A 12,818-nucleotide genomic window follows, 5' to 3' on the forward strand; every position below is an offset into this window, starting at 1 on the left:
AGATAGCAGGAATAAAGTTTATACCCTCTGCAATAAAACCAACTGTAGTAATTTCAAATTACAGACACAGGGAAAAATCTGTAGAGGTAAAAAAACAACAACAACAAAAAGGCAAACTGAAGATGAGTGAAGTCAAGAGAAACTGAAGTCCACAAGAAGCTGCTACTTATTTCTACTTCTGAATGGAAACAGGATTCTTTGACAAAACTGATTCCAGAAAAATATGACCCAACTCAGAGTCACACAGAAGAACTCAGTTGATGAGAGGACTCAGCTCTAGGGCCTGCTGTCACCAGATGATGTCACCCACAGCAGTACTTATTTATAAGCCTGCATGCTTGCAACAAAAACCTTCAAATGCCTTTCATGGGCAATTATCAAGAGGCTTTTTTTCTTGCCATAGTTGTACAAGGTCAAGAAACCAAAAGAGTTTGCACAAGACTGATCAGCTTCTTCATTTCTTTTGCACAGATTCTTGTATTTGTAGGTTTTTCTCTTAGGACAGAGCAGTATCTCATCTCATTTGATTGTAAATGGAATAAACTTAACATGCTCAGAGGTATTTGGCATTGGAACCTATTTGTCCATTAGGAAGAATAAAAGACAGGTTCTTACCAAATCCAGGACACTGTGGAAGAACCTGAAAGTTCTTTATGCACGCTGCAATCAACTATCTAAACATTCTGTTCTCTTGTGACCATGAGACTCAGATTATTTGGAGAGAAACACATCAGAACCTCATCTTTTGTCTGGAAAATACTGTATATCTTTCTAGACTGTTATCAAAAAAATTCTAGGCAAAATATTTGGTCCATGTCCAAGACCAATTTCTAAATCCGTTTCATCTTTATCCTTTTGGGGTTTTTTTTGCTGAAATTGAATTTGGAGGTAAAAAGGAGGCCACTCACAACCCTTTTAGAGTATTAGTTGTATGAGCTGCACACCTTAAAAACCCACGGTGCTTCTTCCATGTCCTCACGAATTACAGGGACAAGCATCTATGGCATTTCGGACAAAGTCTGGTTCAGGAAGCCATTTCTGTGTTACTGAAAAAGCTTCAGCCAAACATCCATCGTGTGTAACCACTGCAGTTTTCAACTTTGAGAAACAGATGTCAGTGAATCCAGGAGGACTTGAACTTCCTGAGCCAACTCAGCAATGCATACTCTGGAATAAGACACAAAAGAACTGCTTCAAATTATGAAGCACCAAAGCAGCCCTGCATGGGGCAAGCCTACCTTCTGGCAGCCATGCTAACAATTTTCTTCACAGCTCACCATTCAAGAGGTCCTTCAGCACATAATTCATTTGGTCCAGCCATGCATTAGAGAAGAAGCAGAGGGAAGAGCATCTGCATCTAAAAAAATCTCACATTTAGTTGAAACTGAGCAGCAACTCCACTCCGAGCCCCCAGAGAGGAAAAGTCAGCATAGCTTATCATTCACAAAAGAAACAAATCTGTAGAATAAAACATTGGCTTTTCCACCTGGTCTGCCAACAACAGTGAAGAGCTTTTCCTTGAGCTTGTGTGTTTTCTTACATGGAGGTGTCATGGCCACGCTCCAAGATCCCACTTCCATAGGAGCTGTACGAGAGGTTCCCACGGCCAACAATACCTTGGGGACTTGAAAGAAAACTAGAGGAGTTCTTCATTATTTAAAACAGCACTCACTTCTCTTCAAGGGAAGGCAGAGAGGAGAGAGATTCCCATGCAAAGTACCAGGGGTGAGGTTGGGCTGGAAGCCCTTTTGAAGCCACATCTTATATCGCTTCCCGAAAACGTGTCCAATCCCTGCTGAATCTTGCCCCTCTAAATCTTTGTTGCAAGGCACAGAGCTCTGATTTCACTCTAATTTAATGAGAAGCTTAATGTCTAAATGTTTTGAGCGTTGCTTGGGGAATAGCAAAGAAAGCCTGGCAGCAAGAAGCAGAGAAAAAGGAAAGAAAAAAATTAAGTCTCTGACCCTTTGAGAAATCAGGGAACCAAAAAAGCATCCTACTGATTCTGCAAAGTTTAAGGGACTTCTATCAACAGAGATCAAAACTTGGCTCCTAAACCTCATGTATAATCCCCCAAATAAAGGTTTGGCTGCTTCCCACCAAATGCATCAATTTTTGTCTAGATCGCATAGAACTGACATGCTTATAAGGGGAGCCATAATTAATAGCGTTTCAGCAAAACAATGCACGGGAATGTCTCTCTGCTCGACTGAAAGCAAAGTCCTACAGCTAGAAGTCCCAGCCTTCCTCTCAGGGAGAGCAGAACAATGAATCTTGCTGCAGAGTGACATATACCAGGCAATTACAAGAGCTGCAGACCTCAAAGCCACACTCTGAGCATGACTGGAACATAAATAGATTAGCAACTGCTAAGGACTGCTCTTCCTCCTGATTCACAAAGCGTGTTCCCACTTCAATTTGATGCCTTTAATGATGCACAACCATTCTTTTAATAAGAAAAGCCATCTCACATTTTTATAAATATCCCAAATGCTCCGTGTTACCCTTAGTTACCCTTCATCCCTCTGTTCTCTGCAATGCTGCTGACTAAATGGAGCCATGTTTTTCCAGCACATTGCAGACTTGCCTTAAGCAGAGTAAACCCCGTCCCACTTCCTTCACTTACATCACACTCCAGGCAGGCAGAGGAAAGATAGGACTTGTTTTGCCCTGAAGCCCTGGCCAGAATCACCCCAGCTCTGATTAGCAGTCTTCAGAGGAAAATGGATGTGCCAAGCAGCAATTGCAGGTTCTGAGGTAAATTCTGTGACTGCTAAATGGTAAGCTATGGCTCTCTCAGAGTGCTTTGCAAAGCAAGGAGCATCTCTGAGGTGGTTGCATTGAATGGGAAAGTGTCAGAGCAGCTCAGAACTGCTGAGCTATTTGTAGAAGGTCAGCCAGCAATTTGTTACCAGGGCTACAAGTAAAACCTGGAGGTCTCTATCACTGCACACCAGGCACCCTTCACTTTCTATCTCAAACTGTCTGTCCCTATTGTCCCATCCCACCCCCACAGAAAAAAAACCAAAAACCCCAACCAAAACACCTCCACCAAATTTCCACTTCCGCCAGTGCAGGCTGCAGTAGAAGCCCAAAGAGCACTGTTATCCTTCACACCATCCCTCAGCTAGTGTAGGTAGCTCACTACTCAGCACACACACTTTTCTGCACCTCTGCTCTGAGAAGAAAAGGAAATGCACTTTGTGGGGACTGCTGCTTTTTACAGATGTAATCTGAAGGTGCTTATATAATTTTTGGCACTTAATTAATGGAGCTTGCAAACCCATACGCTGAATTGCTAAATGCCAGCTATTCCTACTGACCTTTAAGATCAGTGCAGGCACAGAGGTTCCATGAGTCTCAGGCTGTGGCTCTGAAGTATTTAAAATGAGAGATGCAAGTCATGCCATCCTGAACAGCAGCACAGACATCAGTGACACCAGGAGCACACCACACCTTCCTGTCAGATCAGTCACAAGTACATGATATGGCATTTAAGTCAATCATAGGAAAGCAAATTATACCAAATGATCACAAAGCTCAAAAATATGTGAGCATATTTAAATCATTTTATGGGGCTACAACACCTTGTTCTGACGCCAGGAGAGCTAAAGATGGAGTTAGTATCTGACCAAAAAACAGGCATAAAGACCAATGTACCACTGCTGGGTTTTGCATCTGCTCTGCCAAAGCTGACCATTTAAATTCTTCATTTCCATCAATAACAAAGAAGAAAACTCTCTTCATAAATAGGAATCAGGGTTAGGGTTAGTAGAGTAGTGCCCTGTTCGTTAAGGATTTTATTCCATGCCAAACTACAAAAACTTGTGAAAATTGCCATGTTATAGCACTAGCTTCCTGTAGAGTCTCAAGAGAAAGCCTTTTAAAAATGCATACTCCTGGCAGCACTGAATAGGGCTAAAAACTTCAGCAGTGACAAAATTAGAAATACTTGTCTGCATGATAAATCAATAAATGTGCTGTTACTCAACTGTAACCACACAATAAAACTTAGTCCCTTTGCACTCTCTGTACCCCTACTGGAAGGTGATGCAGAAAGGCCAACAGTATCTATAGAACCTGGACACCTCCCCTAGGCATTAACAGCAATAATATTAATAACAGTATTTATCTATATTTTACAGTGGGGTAGGGAGGGTGCAGAAGAGCCAGTTCCAGTGCTTAGGATATTCTTCAATTACCCAAGTAATTCCAGTGCTTAGGATATTCTTCAATTACCATGTGTTCTTCAAACACATCCATATTCTAATAACTGAATTGTTCTAAGAAAGCCAACTAAAAGAAACTTGCTTTAGCCAAGGCTCCCTGCTCTTTGCTTTCTGGAAAGCTGAAAACTGCTCAAAGTCACTTTAGCTCCCCCTTTTTGCTCCTGTATACAGCTGCATTAAAATAAGTTCTGTTCAGCAGTGCTGGAAGCTACTTCCAAGGGTGAAACAGAGGCCGCTGCTTTATGAGAAGTTGCCTTAGTTTATAGTAGATATTTCTGAAATTCTTGTTACTATTCAGAAGGTGGTGGTTATTTAATAGCCCACGAATTCAATTAGTCTCCAGTTTTGGTCTTTAACCTCCACTCTGTGAATAAAAATTATAAAGAGAATCAGTTCAAGCATGTTCCAGCATAGCTGCCACATTAAGACAGAGTCAATTGCATGCATTAATCTTCAATTAACAGCATCAGAGGAACTGTAATCTAGCAGCTAGAGTACTGGACTAGCTACAGACAGTTTTCATTCTAACCCAGATCAGCCACTGATTTGCAATGCACCTCCCATGAGAGGGGGAAGAGAAACACCCCTCTAAGTTCTCCTTTTCCTTTAAATCTTTTGTCTGCCTTACCATTTCTTTTTGTAGTAGCTGCAGCAGGGACACTCCTTGCATGAGCAAAACTCCACCGTGGCTCTGCAGCGTTGGGTGAACAGCCCAGCTGCTGATTGCAATTAACAGCAACATCAACAGACTCTGACCTATCTCAAGATGGTTGTACATTTTTGGCATTTCTATAAATTCTCTATAAACCAAAGAGAGGCAGCCTGGAGCAAGGAATAAGAAAAGCACACAAATTGCTTCCAACAAGAACATTATGGTCCATCTTTGTGAAACCTTCCGTGCTCCCACAATTGCTATTCAAACCCCAGGCTGATGAGATATGAACTTGGCCTTTTTTCCAGTCATCCGACTTTACATATTGACTAGCCTCTCGAAAATGGATATTTCCCAGTAAATGAGAGCATGATGCAACCAGAGGAGAGCTGATGTTTCTCTTTCATTAAGCTCTTTCACCTCCCTTTCAAGCTGCCTTAGATTAGCACAGGTTCTTGTCTCTCCTGCATTCCCCAAACTCTGCCTGTGCCAAGTCTTCCTGTTTTCCCCCTGCATCTCTGGAATCTGAGAAAGAAATTCCTCTTTCACATCCTTATCTCTCACTTTTCTCAGAGTCCTCTCATGCTGGTATTCCTTTTCTCACACAACCATCAATAGTGGTACCATCACCACCGTTAGTGTCCCACTCTTCCTAAAGGGATGCACACCTTTATGGGATGCATACCTTTATTTCTCCAGACAGGTTTCTGATTCAGGCAGCATTTGCAAACCAAAAAGGCAGATATGTTCTATTTAGAGTGATTCTGTGCAACACATGTTATCCAACCACCTCAGCTTTCATCTTCCTCTGTCAACATGCAAGTTTGTCCTCTATTTGTTCTACACCAACCAACTTATGAACACCCGTAAACACTTAGTCAAAGATAGTGTGCCTGGAAGAGCACATGGTCTTTGTGGCCCATTTCCAGAGGGTTCTGCTACCCCTCAGTAACCTCTCAACAAAATTCCCTCTCCATCCACCAGCAGAGAGGCAGGACTGCACAGCTCACTAGAGAGGCTGAGGTTCAAGCAGAGTAATTCCCTAGCTCTCAATGAGTGGCTTATCACTGTCTGCATTCCAGGACAACAAAACCTCTACTTCTCACACAAGCAGCTTGCCTCAGGCTTGTCTCTGCATTCAGATATTTGGCTCTCCTTCCCCCTGCTAGATAAAACACTCCCCTGAGGCAAAATTTTTTAGTAAGCACTTAGTTGCCTTTGATCTTAGAAGCAGCTGGTGCACAGCTGCTCCCCATTACTTTTGCAGCTCTCAGGAACATTTTGCATTTTCCTGTCCTCCCAGGCAGGCACAAAGGGCAAGAACATCACCAGCAACCATCTTTCTTTCTCAGGCAAAAGCTTTTATTTCCACCTCACGTGTCCTGCCCAATACCTCCTTGAACTACTGCCCACCTGGCTGGGTCTTGGATCAGATCTTCCCCCCTAACGGGATCCCCAAACATGTGAGCAAAACCTTCCTGTGCCTCTTCTCAGCAAGGGTCTCCTCCGTGCTTGGGAGTCTCCTGGAGAGACACAGTACTCTATATGGATGGTAAAGGGAAGGCTGTTGTACCTCACCCCAGGAAAAAAATATTACCTTGGGCCTTTTTTTTTTTTTTGTTTTGAAGTAAGCTAGGAATAAATTCCACCCCAGTTTTTCTTCTCTGCAACTACAAATTCCAGCAAGCACAGGAAAGCCTCTCTCCTTAGAGGTGAGTGCAACATTGGACCTTGCTAGGAAGCATGGATCTGGTTAGCACAGTATCACCTCATGGAGCCTCAGATTAGACCAACTGCAGTGCCTATTAAGCAGCACAAGGTTTCTCAATTTTACTATACACCTGTTAAAAGAAAACAGGAGAAAGCTAGAAACAACCCAGCACCTCAAGTTACAGGATTCATAGACAGTATTTTAATCCCTTCCCTAGCTGGAAAAGCCACCATCAACAGACAACTGCAGACTGTAGGATGCAGCACAGCCATCACAACACTGAGCTTTGAGAAATGCTTGCAGTCCATGGCCTGTGTACACAGGAGGTGAAGGTAACTACTGACCAGTCTCCTGAGATTTCCCTAGACATCCACAAAAAAAAAAAAAAAATTAAAAAGAAAACCTCAATACTCGCATGCTGAAGAGAACTGGGAGCGGAAATCCTTTTTCTCAACTTGCCTTCCAGAATGGCCTCACTGAGGCAATTGCTGTGCACCCACCAGCACTTCTACAGCTCCTTCTCCACCAAGGAGCCCAACCTGCTCATGCAACCATTAGAAAAATCACTTCACCTGGTCCTACTGCTGCCACTTCAGAGTCAAGTCCCACAGCTGCTTCTGGAACCACTATGGGAAGCAAAATCACCCATAGAAGATTCTTCTGGGTGGGCTTTTTTCCCCCTCAAGCAGAATATATTACACTTGGTTTTATGTCCATGTACACTGTTGAGGAAAAGGTTTTACTAGAATCTGGTAGAAAGATGATCACATTCACAGGGCCTGCAGTTAGTAGCTCTGAAGCTACAAACTTCAATTTTTCATAAAAGTTTAGGATTTTTAATTTTGTATTAGAATTTTTGCTACAGGTATAACTTCCAGGAAGGCTCAAGTAAAAACTTCTGGTCAAGAGGAAAAAGGAAGATACATAAAAGAAACTAGTAACAAGAAGTAAGTCCATTATGCCTCAACAGACACTTTCAAAAGCAGACTTCAGTCAACACTCAAGCCCTTCACACTGATGCACACTAATGAAACAACCATGTTAAGTATTCCCTAGTCATGTGCCAAGGCAAGAATTTTCCCAGACTCTTGTACCATTGTCTATTCAGTTTGTGATTGTGTGAGTCTATGTCTGTACATGTAATTTCTGCTCCTGGCAGCCTACTAGAAACATCTCATGGCAGCACAATTTTGAGAAGTAACGTCATGATTTAGAAAAGTGCTGATTCTTTGGATTTGTGTTTGTAGGACATGTAGCAGAGCTTGAGCAAAAGAGGGTTATGGGTAGTGGATGGGTGTGCTAGAAAAACACCACCTGGTAAATCATCCAGCATGATTCTCCTCACTGAGAGAAACAATAAACAGATAAAAGTAGAGCTTAGCTGCTTCCCACAGTCTTTCTGCTTTTCTGCGCCACTCACCCTGACATTTCCACTACAGCTTTTCCCCAGTTTCCAGTACCAATCTCTCATTCCATCAAGTGAACAACTTCAATTTTAGCACTGCATTGGTATTTTAATGATACATACCCACTCCTCAAACAAACCCCAAATCCCACCTTCCCCAAACCACCACCCACCTTTCCATGGATTTCAACAGGAGTAGTGTGGATTCTTTATAGCTGCCTATGCTCTCAGCATGACTGCTTACTGTCAATGAAACCTGCTTCACATCAAGTGGATTGTGTGAGGGCACATCCACAGCTTCCTTCCCAGAAACGTGTCTACAATAACGTCGCAGCTCCATGGGTTGGCCTGGAAGCAAGAACCACACCCTCCCTTTGAAAGTAGAGATTTTGTTTGTGAGTGTGCCTGTGTGTAGGTCAGTTAAGAAAGGAAGCAGCAGACTTTTGCCTCACTGTCAGAAACATACTTCTGATAATCAACTGTGATCTGCATAATCAGGCGGGCAGGTCAGTAAGCTTTCACTTTTTCCATGTTTAATGGGTGCTCCTCCCAGTGCCACACACCTTCTCCTCACCTTTATTCTCCTACCCCCTACCAAATCAAGGAGAACACATCCACCCCTTTGGGTTTTTTGCTAGCATGTAGGCTGAAATACCTTTAACAGGGATATGAAGGTTTTGCAGATCTTTAATGTAAAGAAATAAAACACTTAAACCCAAAATGAGCTTTCCTGACAAATATTTTAGCTAGCAGTCTGTAAAGCTAACTTTCAAATTCTAAATTTGCTCCTGGAAAAGAGGATTCCTGAGAAAAAACTTAACTTTTCCTAAAAGCTGTGAAGTTTTGTGAAGTTTTTCAGAAGGCGTTGTGTAACGGTGAAGAAACAAAAATCATTCCTTCCATTGGTGACAAATAACAAAAATATGATCAGACTCTTAGTACTTAATCTGTTACATAACTACCTGTACAAAAAATATTTTATTAGTTTTCTGTCAGTAACAAGGGATTATTAAAGAACAACTTCTGTGGACATAACTTTATGGAGGACAATCATCATGAGCTCCTACAGCCATGTGAAGCCAGTAGTCCAGATTTCTAAAAATGACAAAGTTGTACAAGTTCTCTCCTCCTTTGTGGAAACCATGTTCACTTTCTCTCCAGGAAACAGGGCTGTCTGCAAAGCCATGCACAGTTAAGGTCAGCCAATGTGCCAGTTTTGGTTCACCAAAATAGCAACTGCAGGCAAGAAGACAAGATAATCAGTGATTATAATGGAATAGGCAGCACATTCAAGTCTACAGTATAAGGTAAAACAATCAAAGACACACTTCAGTGAAAAATTATTAACAGTTAAAAAGTTTAGTCCATAATAAATAAACATGAAAGAAAATATTCAGAATATATTAGGGAACAAAGTAAGATTGACTCCTATCATAGTTTTATACATGGCAAATCTGCAAGTTGTAGCAATTAGAAAAAGTTCTAAGTTGTAAAGTAGAAGTTCTGACTTTCCTACAGCATGCACTGTCTTTCAGAAAATTGAAAATTTAATGAAAACAATTGCTATCAAGGAAGAAAAAAGACATTGGAGGAAGTAAAGTAGTCTAAGGCTATGCTTGACACAAATACTTTTACCACCAGAGAGGAAATAGATTATGAATAATCAAAGCCAGATACTATCTACTCTGCATTTTAAAAATGTAGGAATACCATACAGCCAGTTTCTTAGAAATTCAGATAAAAACCAATGTAGCCATGACTACATGGCTTCTTCAAATTTAAGGCATTCAAAATTGTCTTTTCCATTTTATACTGATGTCAAGCTTCCAGTTAATTTCCTAATTAAAACAAAAGTCTACATTTATGTATTTTGCTATTTATTTCTAACAGAAAAGTATTTAAAAGTGTTTTAAAACGAAAAGTGTTTGAGTACAAGTGCTCTAGTAATGTGTTTCTGTCAGTCCTTACCACAGCTGTTCCAATAACTGAATAATCTTCTCAGGAATTATAAAGCCTGTGATTGTGCACAAAAAAGCTTTTTCCACCACTGTGTTGGGCTCGGGGCAGCAATAGGTTGATAAGAAGCTAGAGGATTTGTTGTCTCTGGAAGAAAAAACAATGAAGTAACTGAAATAAATATGCTTTAAATATTCTATAGGATGTCTTAGTAATCAGAACTTATAACAAACAAGCAGGATCTATGTATATCATCTGAATTAAAGCAAAGTAATTAATGACCAAACAATCAATACAAAAGATCTCATGGTGGTGTGGGTTAACCCTGAAAGCATCGAAACACCACACAGCTGCTCCCTCACCCACTCCCACTGGGAACCAAAAGGGTGATGGGAGAAAATGCATGGGTTGAGATAAAGACAATTTAATAAGCAGAGGAAAAGTTCCACACAAAAGCAAACCATGCAAAGGAATTCATTTACTACTTCCCATGGGCAAGCAGATGTGCAGCCATCTCCAGGAAGGCAGGGCTTCTAACTGACTTGGGAAGACAAATACTGGAATTCAGAGCATTTCCCACCCATCCTTGCCCCAGCTTTTGCTGTTGAGCATGTCACCATATCCTATGGTGTAGGATATCCCTCTGTTCAGCTGGGGTCTGCTGTCCTGGCTGGCTTCTCTCCCAGCCTTCTGCCCACCCCCAGCCTCCTTACTGGCAGGGCCATAGGAGAGAGAGAAAGAGGCATTCAGACTGAGCAAGCCCTACCCATCAAGAGCTAAAACATCCCCTGTTACCAACACTCTTAGTCACAGATCCAAAGCACGGCACCACACCAGTCACTGTGAAGAAAATTAACTCTATTCCAGCCCAATCCAGTATGTATGGGTACCCCTAAAAACACAGATATCATTCAAGACTTACATAAGCATTTAACTACATAAAAGACTCTCACTTATAAAACAGTGTCTGTCTTAATTTTTATTCGACTATTTCTTAAAATAAATTGTGGTTTTCCTTACTTAAAACATTTTAAAGATCAAACAAATTCAAGTACTTACAAGCTAACTTGATTCAAGACAGCACCCAGCCATTCAAAGAGCTCCTCTGTACTGCAGGACTCCTCCGGTTTTCCTTGTAGATCATTACTTTGTAACACTGGACACTGCAAGTCTCTTAAGGTGCTGAATGTTATTTTTGGCTTCAGGGCCTGTATTTGGTTTTTTGAAAAGTATGACATCAATGTTGATCCCTCTGCACCTTAACAACACAGTACCACAAACAGCTGTTATGAAACTACTAAACAAAAGAAGCAGTGAATACATGAAACATTTGTATATAAACAAAAAAAAATGCAGTGTGAAACTGCTTGTGTGCTTTCAATCCATGCCAGATCCTTAGAATCTTCAGCTTCCTTATCTTCTTGGAAATAAAAGTTAGTGCAAGATTCAGCAACTTAACACAGCTCAGTAAATTTGCTATCTCACTACGAAGTGTAGATTTGCCAATAGAAAATTCAAGCAGAATTAACTGCGTGAGTAATAAAATGAGCTTGTTAAAAAGATGAACTCAGAGTGTTCTTGAAAAGGAACAGATAAAATGGAGCAGGAACGTTGTCTCAGAACAGCATTTTCCCTGAATAATGTAAAAGTGAACATGTGATTAGAGGTTTAAGAACAGATTTATCAATGATGTCAAGAGAAATTCCAGAATAATCTGGAGCATAAGGACTGAAGAGAGAAGAAAGAGGAGAGGGTAAAGAAATCAAAATACATCACCAACATTGCTTTACTAGAAGAATAAATTCACCCCTGCTCCCCTCTCCCTGATACCGCTCCAATGCAGTATGGCTGTAAGAATTAAATGTATCTTGATGGCCTTGTGGGAAAGCACTAGTAAGAGATCCAAAACAGCAAGCACCTAGACTATAAAACTAACCTAAGCTGGCATATTTTAAATTCAGAGATATTACCAACTTGCTTTTGAAGCAGGAAGGTAATTGACATGGAACAAATTCTCCTAAATTTCAAATTCCAGATAATATGCGCTGTTTTCAAGAAGTAACAATGGGTGTCTACGAAACCAAGAAATAATGCCTTACTCATGAAAAGTCTAAAGTGCAGAGCAACATCTAGATACCACAGAAAAGGCATGTGTAAACAGCAGAAATTGAGGGATAGGGTAGAGCTCACTGTGGAATACTATATCTAAAATTTCCTATCAGAAAATAAGGACTGCCTAAAGTCCAGCAGCCATATTTACATCATCAAGGACAATCATTTGGGGGAGTAGGAAAAGGAGAGTTAAGCTCAATTTTTTTTTACTCATTCTTCAGAAAAGGCTGTTCCAAAGGACACAGTGACAAAGATAGTCACTGAATTCTTCTTAATTTAGCGTTTTTATAAAGATATATGTAAGTCTGAGGAGTGCCAGAAGAGATGATCTTCCTTACATTCTATTAGCACTTGTTAGCCTAAAAGGTTGAAATAATGTATCATTTTGCCCTAGAATTCCTAGTAAAATGCAGAGCAGCATACATTTTACATGTCTGCTGCATATGGGAGCCTCAGCTACAGCCCTAAATGCAGGAAATCTCAAAGACTACAGTCAGACCCTAACAGAACAATTCCTCTAGCTACAGCACAGCTTTCTATGTTAACAGCAACCAGGCACACCATCAAAGCTTTCCAGAGGCCATTGAATTTCATCCAATAAACATGTAAAATTGTGATAGAAATTACGGTAATAGAAAAAAGATTGTATTGCCTCTCTCATTAAAGACATGAGGTGCTCTATATTCCCTTTTCCTGTTCTTGGTGCCAAACCCACAATGTGGGAAAACTGGGTATGAAAACCAAAAATCCTGC

General features: G+C 40.9%; 1 protein-coding gene across 1 annotated transcript in view; it reads right to left on the bottom strand.

The window, feature by feature from the left end:
* Nucleotides 1-8,939: 8,939 nt before the first annotated feature.
* The window catches only part of RPP40 (ribonuclease P/MRP subunit p40), a 10,921-nt gene continuing 7,042 nt past the window's right edge, over nt 8,940-12,818 (bottom strand). Inside the window, exons 6-8 of the mRNA XM_031060218.1 lie at nt 11,013-11,211; nt 9,966-10,100; nt 8,940-9,233 (exon numbers count right to left, since the gene is read on the bottom strand). Of these exons, the coding sequence (XP_030916078.1) occupies nt 9,035-9,233; nt 9,966-10,100; nt 11,013-11,211 (533 nt within the window). The 3' untranslated portion in view covers nt 8,940-9,034. The remainder of the gene's footprint in view (nt 9,234-9,965; nt 10,101-11,012; nt 11,212-12,818) is intronic.

The sequence above is a fragment of the Geospiza fortis genome, unplaced genomic scaffold, assembly GCF_000277835.1.
Source record: "Geospiza fortis unplaced genomic scaffold, GeoFor_1.0 scaffold219, whole genome shotgun sequence".
NCBI classification, from domain to species: domain Eukaryota; kingdom Metazoa; phylum Chordata; class Aves; order Passeriformes; family Thraupidae; genus Geospiza; species Geospiza fortis.